Source organism: Mytilus edulis, chromosome 4 (assembly GCF_963676685.1).
Source record: "Mytilus edulis chromosome 4, xbMytEdul2.2, whole genome shotgun sequence".
In the NCBI taxonomy this organism is placed as follows: Eukaryota; Metazoa; Mollusca; class Bivalvia; order Mytilida; family Mytilidae; genus Mytilus; species Mytilus edulis.
Window position 1 is genome coordinate 5,484,880 of NC_092347.1, and position 18,845 is coordinate 5,503,724.

At 31.0% G+C, this 18,845-nt stretch overlaps 2 protein-coding genes across 2 annotated transcripts in view; one reads left to right on the forward strand and one right to left on the reverse strand.

The window, feature by feature from the left end:
• Nucleotides 1-16,688, reverse strand: LOC139521675 (polycomb group RING finger protein 1-like). The gene is made up of 12 exons (XM_071315188.1): nucleotides 16,551-16,688; nucleotides 14,224-14,569; nucleotides 13,498-13,602; nucleotides 12,542-12,683; nucleotides 11,699-11,795; nucleotides 10,725-10,780; nucleotides 6,537-6,590; nucleotides 5,588-5,780; nucleotides 4,556-4,580; nucleotides 4,136-4,246; nucleotides 2,668-2,760; nucleotides 1-1,462 (listed from the first exon to the last, which is right to left on the reverse strand). Exons 2-12 carry the CDS (start codon nucleotides 14,563-14,565, stop codon nucleotides 1,418-1,420), a joined length of 1,263 nt encoding a protein of 420 aa, XP_071171289.1. The 5' UTR covers nucleotides 14,566-14,569; nucleotides 16,551-16,688; the 3' UTR covers nucleotides 1-1,417.
• Nucleotides 16,668-18,845, forward strand: part of LOC139521676 (nucleolar protein 56-like) — a 13,229-nt gene continuing 11,051 nt past the window's right edge. Inside the window, exon 1 of the mRNA XM_071315189.1 lies at nucleotides 16,668-16,764. Coding sequence (XP_071171290.1) covers nucleotides 16,762-16,764 — 3 coding nt within the window. The 5' untranslated portion in view covers nucleotides 16,668-16,761. The remainder of the gene's footprint in view (nucleotides 16,765-18,845) is intronic.

Below are 18,845 nucleotides of genomic sequence, written 5' to 3' on the forward strand. Positions count from 1 at the left end.
TGTTTTTCCAAAAAACTTTAACAACTAAATAACTTGATGATAAACAAAGTGGTTTCCATGATTACAGAAAATACAAATTTGGATGCTGCACTAGTTTGAAATGTGCTGCCATAAATGTTACATTTATTGTAAAATAATAAAGCATAATATCTTTTGTATGTATCAAATTTAATTTTAAACTATTGACAGGAATAATTTAAATTTTCTGTCCATTACTTGTAAACAATTGCAAAACAGTGGCATTTGTTATGAAAATAACACATAATGACTTATGTAAAAGGACAATGTTTTCATGAATTACACTAACCAAGTTATTTAAACAGATTTGATATTTTACTGCCTTTGATAAAAAATCAACAATTTTACATGAACATATACAAAATCAGAACATAAGACATTTTAACTCACAACTTTCATAAAGACAAAATATTTCGTAGCTGAGCATCTAGTTAATTGCATAGTTTTTACCCAGGTTTATAAATGGTAATGTTTGAGAGTTATGTCACTTTCCCAATATTAATCTACAAATTAAATCTCAACAATTATCCAATGAATAGTTCAATGCATGGCCCACATCTACATTAGCGTTCAATGTAAAAGTTTAAAATAATTAACTTTCACATAAAAAAAACAACCCAAGAACTAAAAAAAAATTGATTCTTTTACAAAGTTTCATAAATATCAACTAAAATGTAGGTATGTGATTGCTTACAATGTTACTTTCAGTTTACAATTCTATTACCAAGGGGCATAACTCATAGAATAATGTGGGAAGGATATTAAAATTTTGAACAGAAGTCCTCTGACACTTATGGTTATATGTCCATTTAATGTATGCAAATTTTTCCAAAAACATTCCCATCCCATATCTTTTAATTTGAATAGCCCTGAGCATAGATTTGACTCAAATGGAATTATTTACTAGAAAGACAATGTAAAATTACGACAATTAAATTAAATGTAGACAATAGTTTATTGCTCCTTGGGTTAAACATTGGCTTACTTTTTCAACTCTCTTTCAAAAAAAATGTAGATAATTAGTCCCCATAATTAAGTTTTATATAACTTTTAAGATAATGTTCCCTCCTTTCTAGATAAATAAAATGAGTGCAAAGCTCTCTAACAATACAGGAATGAATACAGTTATTTTTATCAAACACCCTTACAATACTAATCAAATTCAAACGAAGGCATACAGACACATTTATAAAAAACACTGGCATGAATGTCTCAGTATCAATATGCAAAAACTTCTAAATAACATCCCTTTCATACTGTTTATAAAATGTCAATCATCAATTATATCACTACAGAATCTTTGCTGCCCTATTACATATCGTTGAATTGTTTGTATATTGAAAATTTAAGGTTTTATTAAGACCTTTGTTGTTGATGGTTAACATAAAATCTTAATTCGTCACAAATCCTCAGTTATCCTGTATCTTAATTCCATTATAACATCCTGAAAATAAAACAAATAACAAGAATAAGTTTTGAAATCAATTATTTAAAAGATAATTTAATTTACTTAGAGCAGAAACGTTTGAACCGTATATCTTTATTCCTGCATTCATCAGATATGTGTATATTTCCTGCAATTGGGTGTCTTATCATACATTAACAGCACTACAGATATCGCTAGCCTGTCTCTGTGTACTATACACAAATCCTTTAAAGCTCTGCCAACTCCCAGACTTCGTTTATGTATCTTTATGTATTGCTGTTGATAAGTCTATGAAACTTTGTTCAAATGAGTATTGCTTGACCTTGTGTGAACTATAGATTAATTTATGTTTTGTTTGTTTTCAAGCTTGTCTTGAAATAAACCAATGTTTTGCTAACAGACAAACATGAACAGTAGGATTAACTCCATTTTCTACAACGTCAATCTTTAAATTTAACACACAAAATCAATCATGCAACATTGTCAATTCAGCATCTTTATTGAATATCATGTTCAGTTAAAAATTCTGAAGCATACGACAAATCATACACCTTTGTTTCAAATCGGAAAATGTTTTGTTATTTATTTTTACTTTTGAAATTAGTTGTTATGTAATTATAAATAATTATTTACTTACAGTGATGTATTATGGTTGACCATGTAAGATTCTTTTGGGTGTACCCATCAGTATAAGTGTGAAATTTTTTTAATATTACTCAAAGGTAAAATAAACAGAAACTAATATATTTTAAATCAGAAAATAAATGCAATAAATGTGAGTTTTTCTTTTTCATAGTAAAAGTGTACAAAATCAATTGCAGGATAAAGACATTAACTGTTTAGTGTCTTTAAATATCAGCTGTATTTGTACTCGGCTCGAAACAGGAGTAATAGCTTGTTGAAGTTTGCATTTTACATGTTTCTTAGCTTCGTATAAATACAGCTGATATCTAAAGACACTAAACAGTTATTGACTATATATCTTTTCATGCATGAGAAAAGTTGAAAAAGGGTCTATATGTTCAAATCAGATATCAAACATTTGATGACAACTATACCAGTGACTGAAAGTTCAATCTGTTTCTACTATGGTGGAAAAATCATGAAATAGAACAGTGCAGTAGGTTTTCAATCATACATTCTTGTCTGCTCTATGGTCAGGTTGTCTCTTTGACACATTCTCCATTTCCATTCTCAATTTTATTCTATAAATATATTCATACCTCTCCTTCATAATATTGTTCTCTTACTTTCTCTAAAGAGTTATTAGCGGGTACTAAATGAAAGGCTGTAGTTGTTGGGTGGTATAAATCAATCTGTAATACAGCATGAAAAAAACATTCAGTGTATCATATATCCTTTAACTTTATCTGTATAAGAACAAAATGCTAACTAAAGGCAAATTAGGAGCCTTTATCATTAAGCTGCTGTCATTATAGAAGTTTTGCCACTTTCAAAATAAAAAGTATTCTTTTATCACAAACATAACATGGTAATTGTAAATCACCATTTATCTATAATTTTGGTTTTTTTCTGTTTCACGAACACACTTTACTGTTAAAATCTAGACTTTTGTAATTAAATAAACCCTCATTTCATATACTGTGAAAGTACTTTTATTCGTGGGGTACCAATTTTCGTGGTTTTCATGGATGACTATATCCACGAATTTAAGTGTCCAACGAAATAAAACAACCATTGTCCAAATCATGACATGGAAAGATACCCATGAAGGTTGGACTACTGTTATGATTTCGAGAATATATTGAATAACGCCAAATCTGAGAATACTATAATAGTAGTCACAGGGCAAATACACTATGAACTACAACTGCATGCAGGATAATATCCATTTAATCTTTGATAACCTAAACTGTACAACTTTTGATCTTTTAATTCTCATAAAAAATATTTTTGATCGATGAAAGTCAGATTTTCGGTATTGATATGCTAGTATGATAAAGTGTTTATTTTATATCCTCATAGTTCTCGTACATATATGGGAAATAATAATGTCATGTTGGGCTTGATTTTAATAAGAATTATTTTACAATTCAAGATAGTTCATAGCATTTGTTTATGTTACTGTTTTCTTTAGGGGACATGTTTATGGCCTAATTAACACATTTGATAGTCTTTAATCTGTTGATCACTTTATCTTGGGTTAATAAGTGTTTTCACTACGATTTATACGATTTATACGGGTCGATGTTTACTTAGCAATTTCCTTCAATCCAGACTAAGTGTAACCGTTGTTTCTAAATGCTTCAATTTTTTCTTTCTAGAAAACTTAAATCCACGAATTTAAAAACCCACGAACATGTAAATATTGCTGAAACCACGAAAATTGATACCCACGAATTAAAGTACTATCACAGTATACAAAATAAATTACAAATGTTGAAAACTGCCAGTATTCAGTTGTGCCCTTTTTATCCTTCTTCAGGGGAGGAAGATTATTTACTGTTTGTCATCAGCAGTTGCCTTTATATAAATGTGTATGTGTACTCACACTGCCAAAGTGACCTTTAAGCATCATTAGCCTGATTAGGTCATATAAGCTGCTTTGACTACTTGGTTAGAAAGAGGTTGCAGCAATAACATATCAGATTAATCATATCAAGACAAAAGGCTATTACATTGTTTGCTCGATGCAAAAATCACAATTACTTTTACTCTTTCTTTACTTACATGATAAAATTTTTCTAACTGTAACTTTTTTCTTATAAATGTAGCTATATTTCCAACTGTGGCTTTACATGTTACTCGTAAGAATTTCTTATCTAATTCTACCTGTAAAAGCTGCAAAAAAGAAAGATTATTTATTATAGATTTACTATTTTCTTTTTTTTTTACATCCTAATATAGAACAAAGAAATACTTAAAAACATGACATTGTGTAAGAAAATCTCACTGATGTTCAGTTATAGATTCTGGTTGAGCTGTAGTAATAACCCTTTCTACCATTTGTATATTTGGAAGACTTCATTCTGTTGGAAGCCTTAATAACCATTTTGATTAAAAAATGTAAAACAAATGTCATTGCTAACATCCCTATTCATTGGTTTTTAAGTAATACATATAAAAAGAATTAATGAAATACACACTTACTGGACAGTCTTCCATATTACCATCTCTGAAAATAAGATATTTAAATATTAGAAAATTGTAAAAAGGGTCAAATGACTTTTTGTTGTCTATAATTTGAAATTCCATATTTCATTTTAAAACTAATACTTTGAAGGATCTTTGCTGAAAACAGTAGTAATTGATTACAGAAAATTGAGATTCTAATACAACATTGTTTGTAATGTTCATTTTGATTGGATAATGTCACAAATTTTCATGGCATCTGACAATTGATGCTATGAAAATGTATGTGCAAGTTAGACGACGTATGACAGATTTGACGTTGTTTTCTGTCATTTTCATTAGAATGGAGATAACAATATTGTATTTTAAGCTCTGATGGCATCAATTGTTGATTTGATGGTCGTAAATACCTGTTTACTGGCTCTGCTAACGTGTCGCCAGTAAACTCAATTTGAGACCATCACCAATTGATCAAGTCAGAGCTTAAAATACAATACAGTTATCTCCTAAATTTGGCTAAAAAAAGTTTCATCTTTAAGAAAATCTGCCAAAAGTTCTCCCAACATATACAGAATATTTAGTGCACATCTTCAATGTATATGCAAACCTTCATAAGGGTTTAAGGTTCTGGGTTGATGACAATGACGAAACTGAAAATGATGCAATATAATTATTAACCCTGTCTTGTACTAGACTGACATGTTGAGCCAGATTTTTAATGAGTTACAAATCAAGTTACAGGAAACAATCTTCCAAGACACATTATTCTGTCTCTGAGCCAACCAGTCTTTATTCTTACTCCTTAATGCAACATGCTTTAATAGCAGAGAACAACAAATACTGATTTCAATCTTTGGTTGGACAAGCTGACATATGCTGGGTAGAGATAAGAGAATATTTTTTGCTTTGAAACTGAAATTAGTTACTAGTTTGAATGAAATTGTACTAGTCTGAGGCATAGCTAATGGTGCAGACTTTTCAATTTTATCATGGTAATAATGGAACTATAATAAGAAATTCTTGGAATTAAAAATAAAAAAGTTTCCTTACCCTTCATACTCTAGCTGTAATGATACAAAATTTGTATTAAAATATTTTTTAATCTCCCGTCTGATCTGTCTCCTACTTCCTCTAGAATGAGCTTTCTTTTTCCTTTGTACTGGGAATGAGAAGGGGTCATGACTGTGAGCAGGAGGAGTAGTTGGAGGGGGTGGAGGCAGTGTCAGCTTTGGTAAAATTTTCTCTGTAAAAATAGAAATACATTATTAACACTGCCATTCTGTCATAAATATTATTCAGCAGTAAATCTTAAAATACAATAATGGTTCCTAATGCTTTCAACTACTGTTTTCAATATGGTAAATTCATTTTTACTGATCATAGGGATATTTTCTAAATTTTCTCAAGTCATGGTATAAAAAGATGGTATAAGAAAAGGGGTAGTCACATTTTACCCCAAACCATCATGCAAACTTATAGTATCTGAGGGTTTCTTTCCTATAATATCCAACCATACTATAAGCAGGAGAGGTTTTCCTATATAAATACTAAGTATTTCTAAATGTACATCATTTCCAATAATGAAATACAAATTTTCCCGATAGAATCTGTAGTATGTTATATAATAAAATCATACAATGCAAAATATGTAAATAAATTAAAATCTTAAAAAGAAATGTTAGTTCAGATAACTTTTGATTTATTTTTGTCATTGAGTTGCTATCTCATTGTCATATAGCCCTTATTTCCTTTTATTCATACTCAAATTAACTGCCCAAGATTGGTAATATAATAAAACAGCTAAATTCCTTTGTGAGTAATTTATATAGACATCAGAAAGCATCAGAAAAGACTGGTATTGTAGACACATATATAAACTCTTTCAATATTAAGCAAATCCACTAATCATCCTTATTGTTTGGCATTCTTGAACTGCCAGGTCAGCCAGCACAAAATCTTCAAGATTTTTTTTTATATATTTCTGGCATATAAAAAGTACCTCCTGTTTTTCTTTCATGTTCTTCGTAATATTCTTTTTCTCTTTTTTGTTCCTCTGAAAAAATAAGAAGCTAACATTATCAGTTAAAAGTCAGTACCAGTATATGACATTTTTTCATAGACTTTGATTATTGACCAAAAATACAAAGATAACTCCATGTTATTGATGTACTACTTCATAACTACTGACATTTTTTATCTAAACTAAATGACATTTGTTTCTGCAGATTGCATAGATCATTGAGTGTTCTCATTCTTCAATAACAAACAGTAATGTGACTACCTGAGAACAGTGTTAGTATAAAAGTATTGTAACATTTGGTTGAGGCTAAGTAAAGTTAGAGTGCAGAAACTGCAAATCCCCCAATTTTCCATTAAAGACAAATCCCTCTATTGTTTATGCGCATATACAAGCGCAACAGTACTATGCCGTCAGCGGTTTATGACGTCGCGGTTTCCGCGAACTGGAAACGTTTATTAGAGTTATTCCTCTTTGAGCCGATGAAGAGAGTGACAATCGTTTTGATAGGGTAATTTTCCGAGAAAAAAAATGAAAATTGTTTTTATATAATAAACATGTTCCAGAATTGGATAAAATATGAGAATGAAAAGAGAGTCAACTATACAGCAATCTAACAACAACAAATACACAAAAATGACTGCAAAGAAACGATACAGAATCTGGATACTTGACAGAAAGATGAGCCAATCAAATTATAATATAATACTTTTTTCCTTAATTTTCTATATGTATAGACTTTCGTAGGTTCTTAATTATATCGATCTTTTACAAATCATTAAGAAAGTACGAAAATCATCAATCATTCTGGACATGTCCTCAAAATTCAATGTATCTTTAGCAATAGGTACATAACGTGCCTATATATGGATATGGCAAATTGCACTGACGTATTTTGAATGTGTACGGCACTTACATTTTTACATGAATATAATGATAAGATTTCTGATAAACACCAACAAAACAGTAACCTAACGACGTATACATGTAAAACAAAGTACATCTAGAGAAGTTAACATAAAAGCTTCTAACATTCTAGGTTTTTTATATGACCATTTCGAGTTTGTTCCGATTTACCAAATTTGATATTTATGTGCAAGGTGCGCAATTTTTGTATGAAAAAAAACATAATCGTGTCTGTGTTAACAAGTTGTCGGAATGAAGAATTACAGAGGAATACATATGGAAAAAAATCAATTAAAAGGAGATTTGAGAAAAGAGGTCGGACTAGGTTTTATCCATACTCACGGTATGACATCTGCATGAGAATACTAGTACTGAGTTTCTAGCAACATTACGGAATATTCTGACATTCATTGATGCCTAAGGATGAATGATCAAAACAGATATGATGTTAATTAGACCCCGTTAACACTTGCACGGAATTGAAATAAAATCTATCTCTGAAGAGCATCTCTCGTTTTCGATCTTTTAAGAACTTGTGCGTTTACATTTAGTATACATTGCATATCTAAAATAATCGGTCTAACCATTTCGATAACAAAAAATCGTAGAAAATTGAAAAAGGAAATATTTGGTTCATGAGATATAATTATATGCTTCTGCATTTATTAATTTTATTTTTGATTAACATGTCATAAGTAATCATAAACAAAGAATTGTCAGAAAAAAATTACGTATAACGGAAGATGAGTAATTTACAGAAAATAAAAATAATAATGAATAAATACAATTGAAAAGATATTTTTTAAAAGGTGCACCGAATACCACACGTAAGTAAGCGAATATGGGACGAATAAGTAACAGGGCATCAGTTGAGCACTGAAACGAGTATTTACGCCTTAGTATAGGGTTATTTTACCTCTTAAAACCAATATATAGCATCAGAGGCAAGAAAAAAAAATGGAAAACATTTGTTTAAAAAGGTGTTACCTTTAACAAACATATTGTAAGCGAATAAGTAGCAGGTCATAGGTCTAGCGCTAAAACTGGTACATACACGGTAATAGGCATGTTTCACTTTTAAGAACCCATACCTAACACCAGAGACAAGAAAACAATTGAAAAGATTTGTTTCGTAATAGGTGCAACGTATTTCAACGTATAAGCAAATGAGGAACGAATAAGTAATGGTATCAGTCGAGCGCTGAAACGGTTCCTGTCTCAACTCAGGAGTCGGTAATTAAGGGGTTGTTGTTTGTAAAAGAACTACATCTATTAGTTTTTCATTAATTTTGTTTTGTTATTTTCTAGTTTGAATTGTGTTACATTTGTCCTTTCGGGGCCTTTTGTAGTTGTTTATGCGGTATGGGATTTGCTCAATGTTGTAGGCCGTACTTTGACCCATAGTTAATAATTTCCTGTGTCAATTGGTCATTTGTGGAGAATTGTGTTATTTGCAATCATACCACATCTTCTTTTTTTATTTATATATTTTCAGAAGAATGACGCAAAAAACGTCGAATATATTTATTTGGTTTTTATTATCTCTATGGCACGTTCTGTCAAATCATTTGATAATAAACACTGAAATCAGCTTTTTTTAAGAACATTTTTAAACTGACCATGCGCAGATTTATTTTCATATCTACATAAAACACTTGGAATTTTATATCGATTGATTGATTGAAAAGCCGATCGCGATGTATATAAAACTTTTTCACTTGAAGAAAAATCGGTCTTTTAAAACTACATCTGGAGATGGAATGTTTACGTTCGATTGAAGATCAATCTTTCTCATTTTTGCAATACTAAAGATCGGCGATCTCAGAAATGATCGATCTTTATTGTTAGTGGAAACGGAGTCTTATATTTCTAATGATGTTAAGTAATTATCATCTAAATAAAAAGGAACAACATTCTTAAACGAAATTAAAATTCATGATATATACCTGAAGCTAAATTCTGTCTTGTCTTTCAGATATACTTTGATTGTACAATGATATTATATAAAAATGTCTTCACTATTTTAAAAAGAATTTCTGTTAAACACATAAGACTATGAATAACCTGAAATGAAATGTTCATATCTAAGCATTCATGTGTACATTTGTACAATGCATTGTTTTCCAACCACCGCATTTATATTACGTGTCTGTGATTATACACTGACTTAAAACTAAGTACTAGCATGTGTAGATTAATGTGAATTTATCGTAGTTTAAAACAAACAAACAACAAATCAGCAAATAACGAGAGCTGGGTTGTCCCTAATTTGTAAGAATATAGCCTAAACCGGCCGAACGTCTTTCGACGTTGTTTTAAGAATTGGCGCAATATGTTCCCGCCAATTCAAATTGTTACCCCCTTTTTAGAAATATCTCTTTTTCCATTACGGTGACCCCATCTTTTTATTTCCTTATTTTGTTTAGATATAAACAACGCATATTCTATTGAAGACTCATGGAGAAATTATTGGTCAATTTTTTTTAAACTTAATTTTTTTATAGGTATTTCACAATAAAAAAGGCGGGAAAACTATTATAGCAACTTATCATTATTATTTTCCACTCAGAAAATGGTGATATTATTAAAATAGTTCGTATTAACAACTAGGTTAACAAAACAGACAAGTTTTTATTGGATACGGACTTTTAAAAAAATATTACACTGCTATTGAGTAGAAGTCCCAATTTCCAAATTCCGTGAAAAAGATGGCGTTTTAAATCGAAAACGAGGTCGGTGGCCCCATTTTTTTATTTGCTTATTTTAAAGCTTTTACCTAGCCTAAAGTAAAAATAAAATATAAAGAAGATATTATTGGTAGATCTGAATAGAAGGATTCGTCTTTAAATAATGGGACGTAACTCAAGAATGAAAAAATTTGAACTGGATCTGTGTTTGGTAATAATAGACATTGTGTTTATATAAGTTTCAGACATTTGGTTGTAAGTAAGAGGGCATAAATGGAAAATTCCAAAAAATTTCCATTTATAAAGGGACATAACTTAAGAATATTGAAAGTGGTACCACCCAAATCTTGATCTGTGTTTATTGAAACAAGCCTCATGTTAAAGTTTCAGAACATTTGGCTGAGGATAATAAAAACCAATTTCGTGATTTAGGAATGTACAGACAAGGGTAAGCCTTTTTGCCCGTGCCACTTGGCATAAAATCATACATATGACACATTCCTCACAGAACACACTGAACTAAAATAATCATCAGTTTAAAAAATTTTAACTAATTAACTTTCATTAATAAGCATACCTTCAGCGACATTAGGAAGTAACCTGTAGACTATATCCTGTATTGTACTGTCATGTCTGAAAAATTAATAAACATGGTCAATCAAACATTTATAGATTTTTTATCACTTTGTAACACCTACAAACATCTCTATCAGGATTGATCAGAGTGAGATGATTTACAGTGATCAGGAAACCATGAAAATGATTTGATTTTTGATTTTTAGTGTTTAAACACCACTTTTAAGCAACACTTTTGGGCTATTTGGTGCGGCCAGTTTTAATTGGTGGAAGTCTGAGTGCCTAAGAAAACCAACAACCTTCAATAGTCAATTAAGATTTGAGTCAAGTGCACCAGTACCAGCGGGGTTTGAACTCACAAGCTTAGTGTTGACTGGCTAGTGATTACAGTAGTAACTACTTAGACCACTAGATCAACCTTTCCTTGCTTAGTAATTATAAGGCTATTACTATCTGAAAATAGCTGCAAACTCAGCAAACGCAATCTGGTTTGATTAACTCTTATATTCTCAAGAGCAGATTCCTGATAAAACAAGAATGTGTCTATAGTTCACAAAGGCCCACTCGCATTATAATTTTCTATGTTCAGTAGACCGTGAAATTGGAATAAAAACTATAATTTGGCATTTAAATTAGAAAGATCATACCATAGGAAACATGTGTACTAAGTTTCAAGTTGATTGGACTTCAACTTCATCAAAAACTACCTTGACCAAAAACTTTAACCTGAAGCAGGACAGTCTGACAGACGAACAGACCAGACAACATAATGCCCCTCTACTATCGTAGGTGGGGCATAAAAAATATGATATAAATCTTACCATAATTCTGTTTTAATCAACACATTATTTATTCATAATTACAGTTTGTCATCTACAAAAGAGTTTATAGGATGGATTTATATTTTTTTTATGGAGAACATGTAGGACATTCAGTTTCATGTAAACGATAATAAAGCAACTGAGATTTACCTACCTGATATTTACAATAGGGTCTGTAGGATGGATTTCTGTATCACATGTTGGACAACTAAGGCACTTTTCTATATGTCTCACAATGCATGTCTTACAAACTAAAAAGATAGAATTGGTTATGAAACATTAGACAAGTACTCCTAAGAATCTCCTAAACTATCTAAAATCATAATCACCATTCTTTTCCTTCTAGGGAAAGACTATACTTTTAAAAGTATGGCTACAGTTTGAATTATAAATATGACAGAAATGTTTATACTGATATGCTTCAATCAGGCCTTTGCTTTTCTTGTTTGAGTGTTATACATTTTGTCATTTCATACACTAATCTCAAGTTATTTTATTTTTAATGAGTTACACTGGCTGACCCAATGTCAATCAGCTTAATAAAGTTATTGAACAATCCACTCTTATTATGACTTAATAACATAAGCATGGCGATATCTCAGAAATGTACAGGAAAGTGCATAAATGTGAAAGTTGTCCATAGCTTACTATACATTATTGGTTTTGCTTGTTCTTTGAAAGTGGAAAATGACAATTAGTTGCTTGAATCTCAGTTATTTGATCTCTGCCATTCTGGTGGATAGTTGTCTCATTAACAATCATTACACAACTTTTTTTTATTTTTCATGGTGTTCAATGGTTAAAACAGAAAAAGAACTCATAATAAAGAAACAAAATTTATCAAACTGTTGATCTTTTAGAAAATGGTGACCTAAAGAAAATGTTCACTGATGATCAGATGCATGTTATAGAAAGTTTAAAAATGATTTGAATGTAATCATCAATTAAAAAATACACATCATTTAAATAGATAAGTAATAAACATAAATGAGCTTACACGTATGCATGCATTCTGTAATGGTTGAAGCTTCATACAGGTATCCACCACACAAGGCACATGTGATGTAAGTATTTATAGCACACAATCTCACACTCACTGGTTCCTTACTTAAACTTGGACATACTGGAATTTGAGCTAGCTAAAAATAAAAGTTATGATAAAAATTTCAAATATCTAATTGAGCATCCATAGTATTAATTTATTGTAACAATCATGTTATGTCTCACTTTAGATACAAAATAATCTCTATGAAAATGAGAAGTTGTAAATGCTTAAACAATTTCATACAAGATATCATTGACTTCAATTAAATGTTTTATCTCAAACTGACCTAATCATAAAGAAATAACTCCAGAACGATAAAAGTGACCCAACAAAATTCTTACTTGATCTGATATTTGTGGTAATAAGGATTGTGTACAAGTTTAATAACATTTGGTTGAGGCAAAATTAAGTAAGAGAACCGAAATGAAAAAATTCAGCAGTTTTTAATTTTTTGGGACATAACTCTAGAAGGGTAAAAGTGACGCCAGCAAAATTCAAACTTGATCTGTGTTTTTTGGTAATAATCATTGTGTAAAAGATTCATAATCATTTGGTTGAGGCAAACTAAAGTGAGAGAGCCGAAACGAAATATTCAGCAGTTTTTAATTTGTAAAAGAGCATAACACTAGAAATTTAAACTGACACAAACAAAATTCAAATTTGATATGTGTTTTGTCGTAATAAGCATTGTGTATAAGTATCATAACATTTGGTTGAGGCAAACTAAAGTTAGAGAACGTAAATCAATTTCAGGACGATGAAATACGGACAAGGGTTCAACTTAATGCCCCCTCTACTATGGCCAAGGCATAAAAATAGTTCTTTAACAATATTACAACATATTACTGAAACCAAATTTTATATGGTAAATCTGACTATATCAACAACAAAAATTATGATTTAACCACCTGTTCTTTCAAAGATAATTTTGTTTCTGGTTTTTCCTCCGACTGGCTGTTGTTAAGGACTGTACTACAAGATGGTTGTTCTGTGTCTTCATTGTTGAGATTGCTCTGAAAAATTCACATTAACAACTTTTATAATATCCAGTCTATATACTAAGATTTATACTGTTTATCTTCTTAAAAAACACATCGTATTCAATAAAATTGAGAATGGAAATGGGGAATGTGCCAAAGAGACAACAACCTGACCATAGAAAAAAAACAACAGCAGAAGGTCACCAACAGGTCTTCAATGTAGTGAGAAATTCCCGCACCCGGAGGCGTCCTTCAACTGGCCCCTAAACAAATATATACTAGTTCAGTGATAATGAACGCCATACTAATTTCCAAATTGTTTATTATGACACATCTAATGAATTATTAATCATTTGTTAATTGATAATTAAAGTTTAACATGTTCATAACAGTGCAAAAAAAATTCTAGTTCAACAAAAATATTGCCAAGAGATCTCATGACTCATGTAAACTATTTACTTAAAATGAATAAAATTGAGAATGGAAATGAAGAATATATCAAAGTGACAACAACCCTACCAAAGCGCAGAAAACAGATGAAATATTTTGTTATTCTATTGCAATTGTTCCTATCCAAGGTACATGTAAGTTAAAGAAAAAAGAAGTTATATTTAAACAGCTAAGATAAGCTTATATTAAATGTCCATACTTTACCTCTGTAGTATTTAAATTTTCATCAACCTTTTCATCCTTTGCATTGTCTTTTTGTTCAATTGAATCTACACAAAGTATAGTGGGTACTGAATCATTATCACAAATATTGTCTTCAAAATGTAAGTTGCATAGTCTTGTATGGTCGGTTATGAGAACATCTGGTTTTGCTTGTTTTATTTTCCCTAACCATACTTCACTTCTGTCATCATCAGTCCCTGGGAGACAATGAAGTGATATCTTTTCTTCATTCACTATATGTTCTTCATTTTTAGCACACAAAACACAGCACAATTTTCCTTCACATTGTTCCTTTATCTCTGATGAGGTTTCACAAGTTTCCATTGAACTGAAACAAATATTAACTTATAAATGCATCAATTATATTTTATTTATAAACCATACTAATGTAAATTATGAACAACAATCTTAATCATTCATATTATGATTTATAGCATATTTTTTTTTAATGGTAGATATAATTGCATAATTCATGGTATATGTAGCTACAATTTGTTCATGTCTGTTTCTAGACATAAATATATTCCTCCCCTAATAGTCTTCTCTATCTTGTGTAATTTTTGTTTGGTAGAATGATTGAAATATACATATAGATCAATATTTTACTAAGGTATGATGGTTAGTTTACGATGGTTTATTGCATTGCATTTCCCATCATGATTTCCTTGATAGAGGGTTGCTGCTACAAGGAAGCTTTTAAACCACGAGTTCCAAATGGTGAAGTTGAAATCATCCCTTCGTAAATTTTATGAAAGCCATCACACGTTGGTTGACCGTTATGGAATAACGGTTTCACAAATGATATCGGATATGTTCTTTAAGTCATGTAAGTCCTAACTACAATCCTCATCCCTTTCATGAATATGACCTACCGAATTAGGCTAAATTACCGGATTTTTTAAAACATAAGCAACACGACAGGTGCCACATGTGGACACATCTGCTTACCCTTCCAGAGCACCTTAGATCACCTCTAGTTTTTGGTGGCGTTCATGTCGCTTATTCTTTAGTTTTCTATGTTATGTCATGTGTTTTATTGTTTGTCTGTTAGTCTTCTTTCAATTTTAGCCAAGTGTTGTCAGTTTATTTTCAATTTATGAGTTTGACTGTCCCTCTGGTATATTTCGTCCCTCTTTCATTATTGTGACAGGTGAATAAATTCACTTCAAGGTACATGTAAGTATTCAATATAAAAAAAGAAGATGTGCTATGATTGCCAATGAGACAACTCTCCACAAGAGACCAAAATGACACAGAAATTAACAACTATAGGTCACCATACAGCCTTCAACAATGAGCAAAGCCCATTCAAGTTTGCATTTGCGAGTATCAGCATGACATCTTCCTTGCAAAACAAGTGCAATATTATTAAGATCAGATTACTTATGTTCTTAAGTTTGATATAGGGGGTTTTGTTCCCAATCTGTTATCGAACCTGAGTCTGTTCACCCAAATGCATGTTCTCTTTCACATTCTCACCTGACATGTTCACACCCTGTGAATCATGAATAATGTCATGATGAGCTGATTTTATATAATTAAGTCATTCAACTCTAAGACTTGTAACAGAAAGACAGAAGTTTCCTAACAGCTATCAAACTTGTCACAAGCTGTTAAACAGACCTGATGCTAGCTCATAGGTACTTATGTAGTCCAAATAATTATGACGTCTTATAATAGCCTTTCAAGAGGTCATAATTATTTGGACTAGTACTTATGCTATTTTTTTACTTTTTTAGGACCTATGAGCTACGGTTCTGCAGCTAGAGATAGTGATGACCATACCAAGGGGTGTCAAATTAAAACACCTTATCGCTAAAACCCGCTGACCCGGCCACTTGAACTTTTGACGCATACAACAATCACTTTTCCATTGCCATGATTGCGGCGTCAGATATTTTGTTTTAGGACATCAAAATTTTACAGAAACCTGTGTGATCTCCAGTAATGACAGACAAATAGCGATAAGGTGTTTGGGCCGAATTTGTATGCGAATTTGAGCACTCCATTGGGATAGCAGAACTTTTTATAGTTTTAAGGTATAACTTTAATTCCTGTGATTAAGGTTGTGCGGTACTTCAATTCGTTTCTTATTTTTTATTACATCAGGTATATATATATTGAAATATACTGTTAGCTGATTACATCTACATGATGATGTTCTAAGTAAAAATTAAAATTTAGAAAATCAGCACTCTTCTCTTTAGTCTGATGAATAGTTCATGCATATCTCCTTATTATTAGAATTTTGTGGTATTGCTATTCATTAATCTGGTCATTCTTGTTTTATGTTTTACCCCATAACCAACCTTACGACTGTTGTTTAACCTTAAAACACGGAAAAGTTGCATTTTGTAACTGACTTTTTAAATGCAGACGCCATTGTAAACTTCCGCCTATCACAGGGTTTGTAAGACCTCTCCTTATTGGCCATTTCCTGAGATCTGTGTGAAAAGAACCAATGAAAAATCATTTAAGATAAGGACTATTCTTAGTGAATGGCGAAAATTGTTTGTAAAGATGGTGAGCACGTGGCTTTTAACTTTTTGAGTACATGCACAAATCTAATTATCTTATTTTATACATAACATGTTTAAGTACAAAACTTTGCATAGGCAATCTTCGATTCCAAAATGTCAATGCTTAGACTGTGCTATTTTCCATAGATTTATTGAAATTATCAGCACATGCCGACTGGACATGTGGTCTGATTTATTTTGAGCGCAGTTTAAAAGCATACCATCAGCTGGTATACATGTACGATATGGTTGTTTTTCACTGACGCGTTATAGATGTATACTGTTGGAGTGTTTCTGTACATTGACATAGCGAAAAAAAATATATATTTAATTGAGGGGTTGGAGGGGGGTTGGCTGTCACCAATTTGATTTGGTTCTGGTCGTTCCCTTAGGCAGCAACCATTTGATTTTTCATGGGGGGCTATGGTTTTTTGTGGAAAAAAAAGTTTGTTTCCAGTTTTTGGAGAAAAAAATAATTTGTTTTTGATTCTGAGAAAAAAAAAATGTTTGTTTCACCCTCAGCTGCCACTATATGTAATGATAAAATTGAAAGAACAAAATTGTTTTCGACTTGTCGAAAAAAAATTTGTCCAGAAAAAAAAACCATAGCCCCCCCCCCCCCCCCCCCCCGAAAATCAAATGGTTGCTGCCTTATATTTGATTGGTTCAAACCTGATTGAAAACAAAAAATTTTGATATTAAATGTGGGAGACCTATCATTTTTGAAAAAGCCTGCATTATTTATTTATTTTTCTTTGTATCTCACCATACATGAACCACTTACTTGCAGCATGTACATACATATTCACACCCATTCACATTGACATTCACACTCTTTTACTTTCGCACCCCACATGTTCATGCCCTAAGTCTTTGCACCCTTTTTATTGGTTTGTGATTAATAATTTTGTAATCAATCAAGTTTGGTTAACTTGTGTATATAATATGTAAATATTTTTCTTCATTGTTTCAGATAAAAAGTGGTTCTCTAATCTCACTGGTTTTTTTTTGTGTTGAATAAATCTTAATCAAGTTTTGGTTACTGGTAGCTTTTTTTATGTTTCAAAATAAAGTGAGATTCTTGCGGTTTTTTTTTAATGCTGAATAAATCTTAAATAGTGTTTTGGTTAGTGTATGCTTTGCTGTAAAATTAATAAAAAAAAAAAAAAAAATCATTGGTTCTAAATAGAGTGACATTATGTCAACATCTAGTTTTTGATGTTTTTGTTTTTGTTTTTTACATCAAAGCAAGTTCAAACAACAATTCATCATGATTATTAAACATACAATAGCTGTGTATAAATACCAATTAGCAATTATTATACATAAGTAAAATTTAATAGGTAATCTTCAAATTAATAAAAACGACATTTCATATATAGTAATTCACCAATTTTATTCAGGAAACTTTTGTTTTATGGTGTAAATATACATATAAATTTTAACTATTCAACTGGAAAATATTAAAAATTGGGTGTGAACATGTAGGGGCAGATGTACCTTGGACGCAAACGTGTAGGGTGTGAAAGTACTGGGCTCAAACAAACCTGATATCACCAAATATAGCCAATCTTAATTCTGTCATCAGTGGAATCAACATTTAGGTTCAGTCTGTGGTTCAAGTTTTTGTAAGACATCCTCATTATTATATGTCCTGTATGGATTTTGACGAGTAATGAAGTCGAAGTTGAATTACATTGTCTTACTTTCATGTCATCTTGAAATCTGGACAGAAGCTAGTGTATAACAAAAATACAGTTTAAATCAGAGCAAAATTTATATAATGAAAACTATCCATTTAGTTATAAAAAAACATGTGCATCAATTTAGTTTAATTTTGCGGCTCATACGACTTTATCAAGTAGATACAATGTACAGTCTAGAGTGTTTGTTGCACATCAATTACTTTGTGTAATGTTCAATAAAACTGGCAGAAGATTTTTAATGATTTAGAGATAGTATCCAAAGCAAACTTTTAAGAATATAGTTTTTAGGTAGATGGACTTAGTTTTTTACAGTAAATATTCATAGACAGTCTGAGATTAAATGTATTTGGCAAGTTAATTAGTAAACTTTCATGGAAAC

Bases quoted from the DNA above. Each gene is read 5' to 3' on its own strand.
- LOC139521675 (XM_071315188.1), bottom strand. From the start codon at position 14,565: ATGGAAACTTGTGAAACCTCATCAGAGATAAAGGAACAATGTGAAGGA. The intron at 5,781-6,536 runs GTACTTTTTATA...CTATTTTTACAG, and splicing joins ACATGAAAGAAAAACAGGAG to AGAAAATTTTACCAAAGCTG. The intron at 4,247-4,555 runs GTAAGTGTGTAT...TCTTTTTTGCAG, and splicing joins GTAATATGGAAGACTGTCCA to CTTTTACAGGTAGAATTAGA.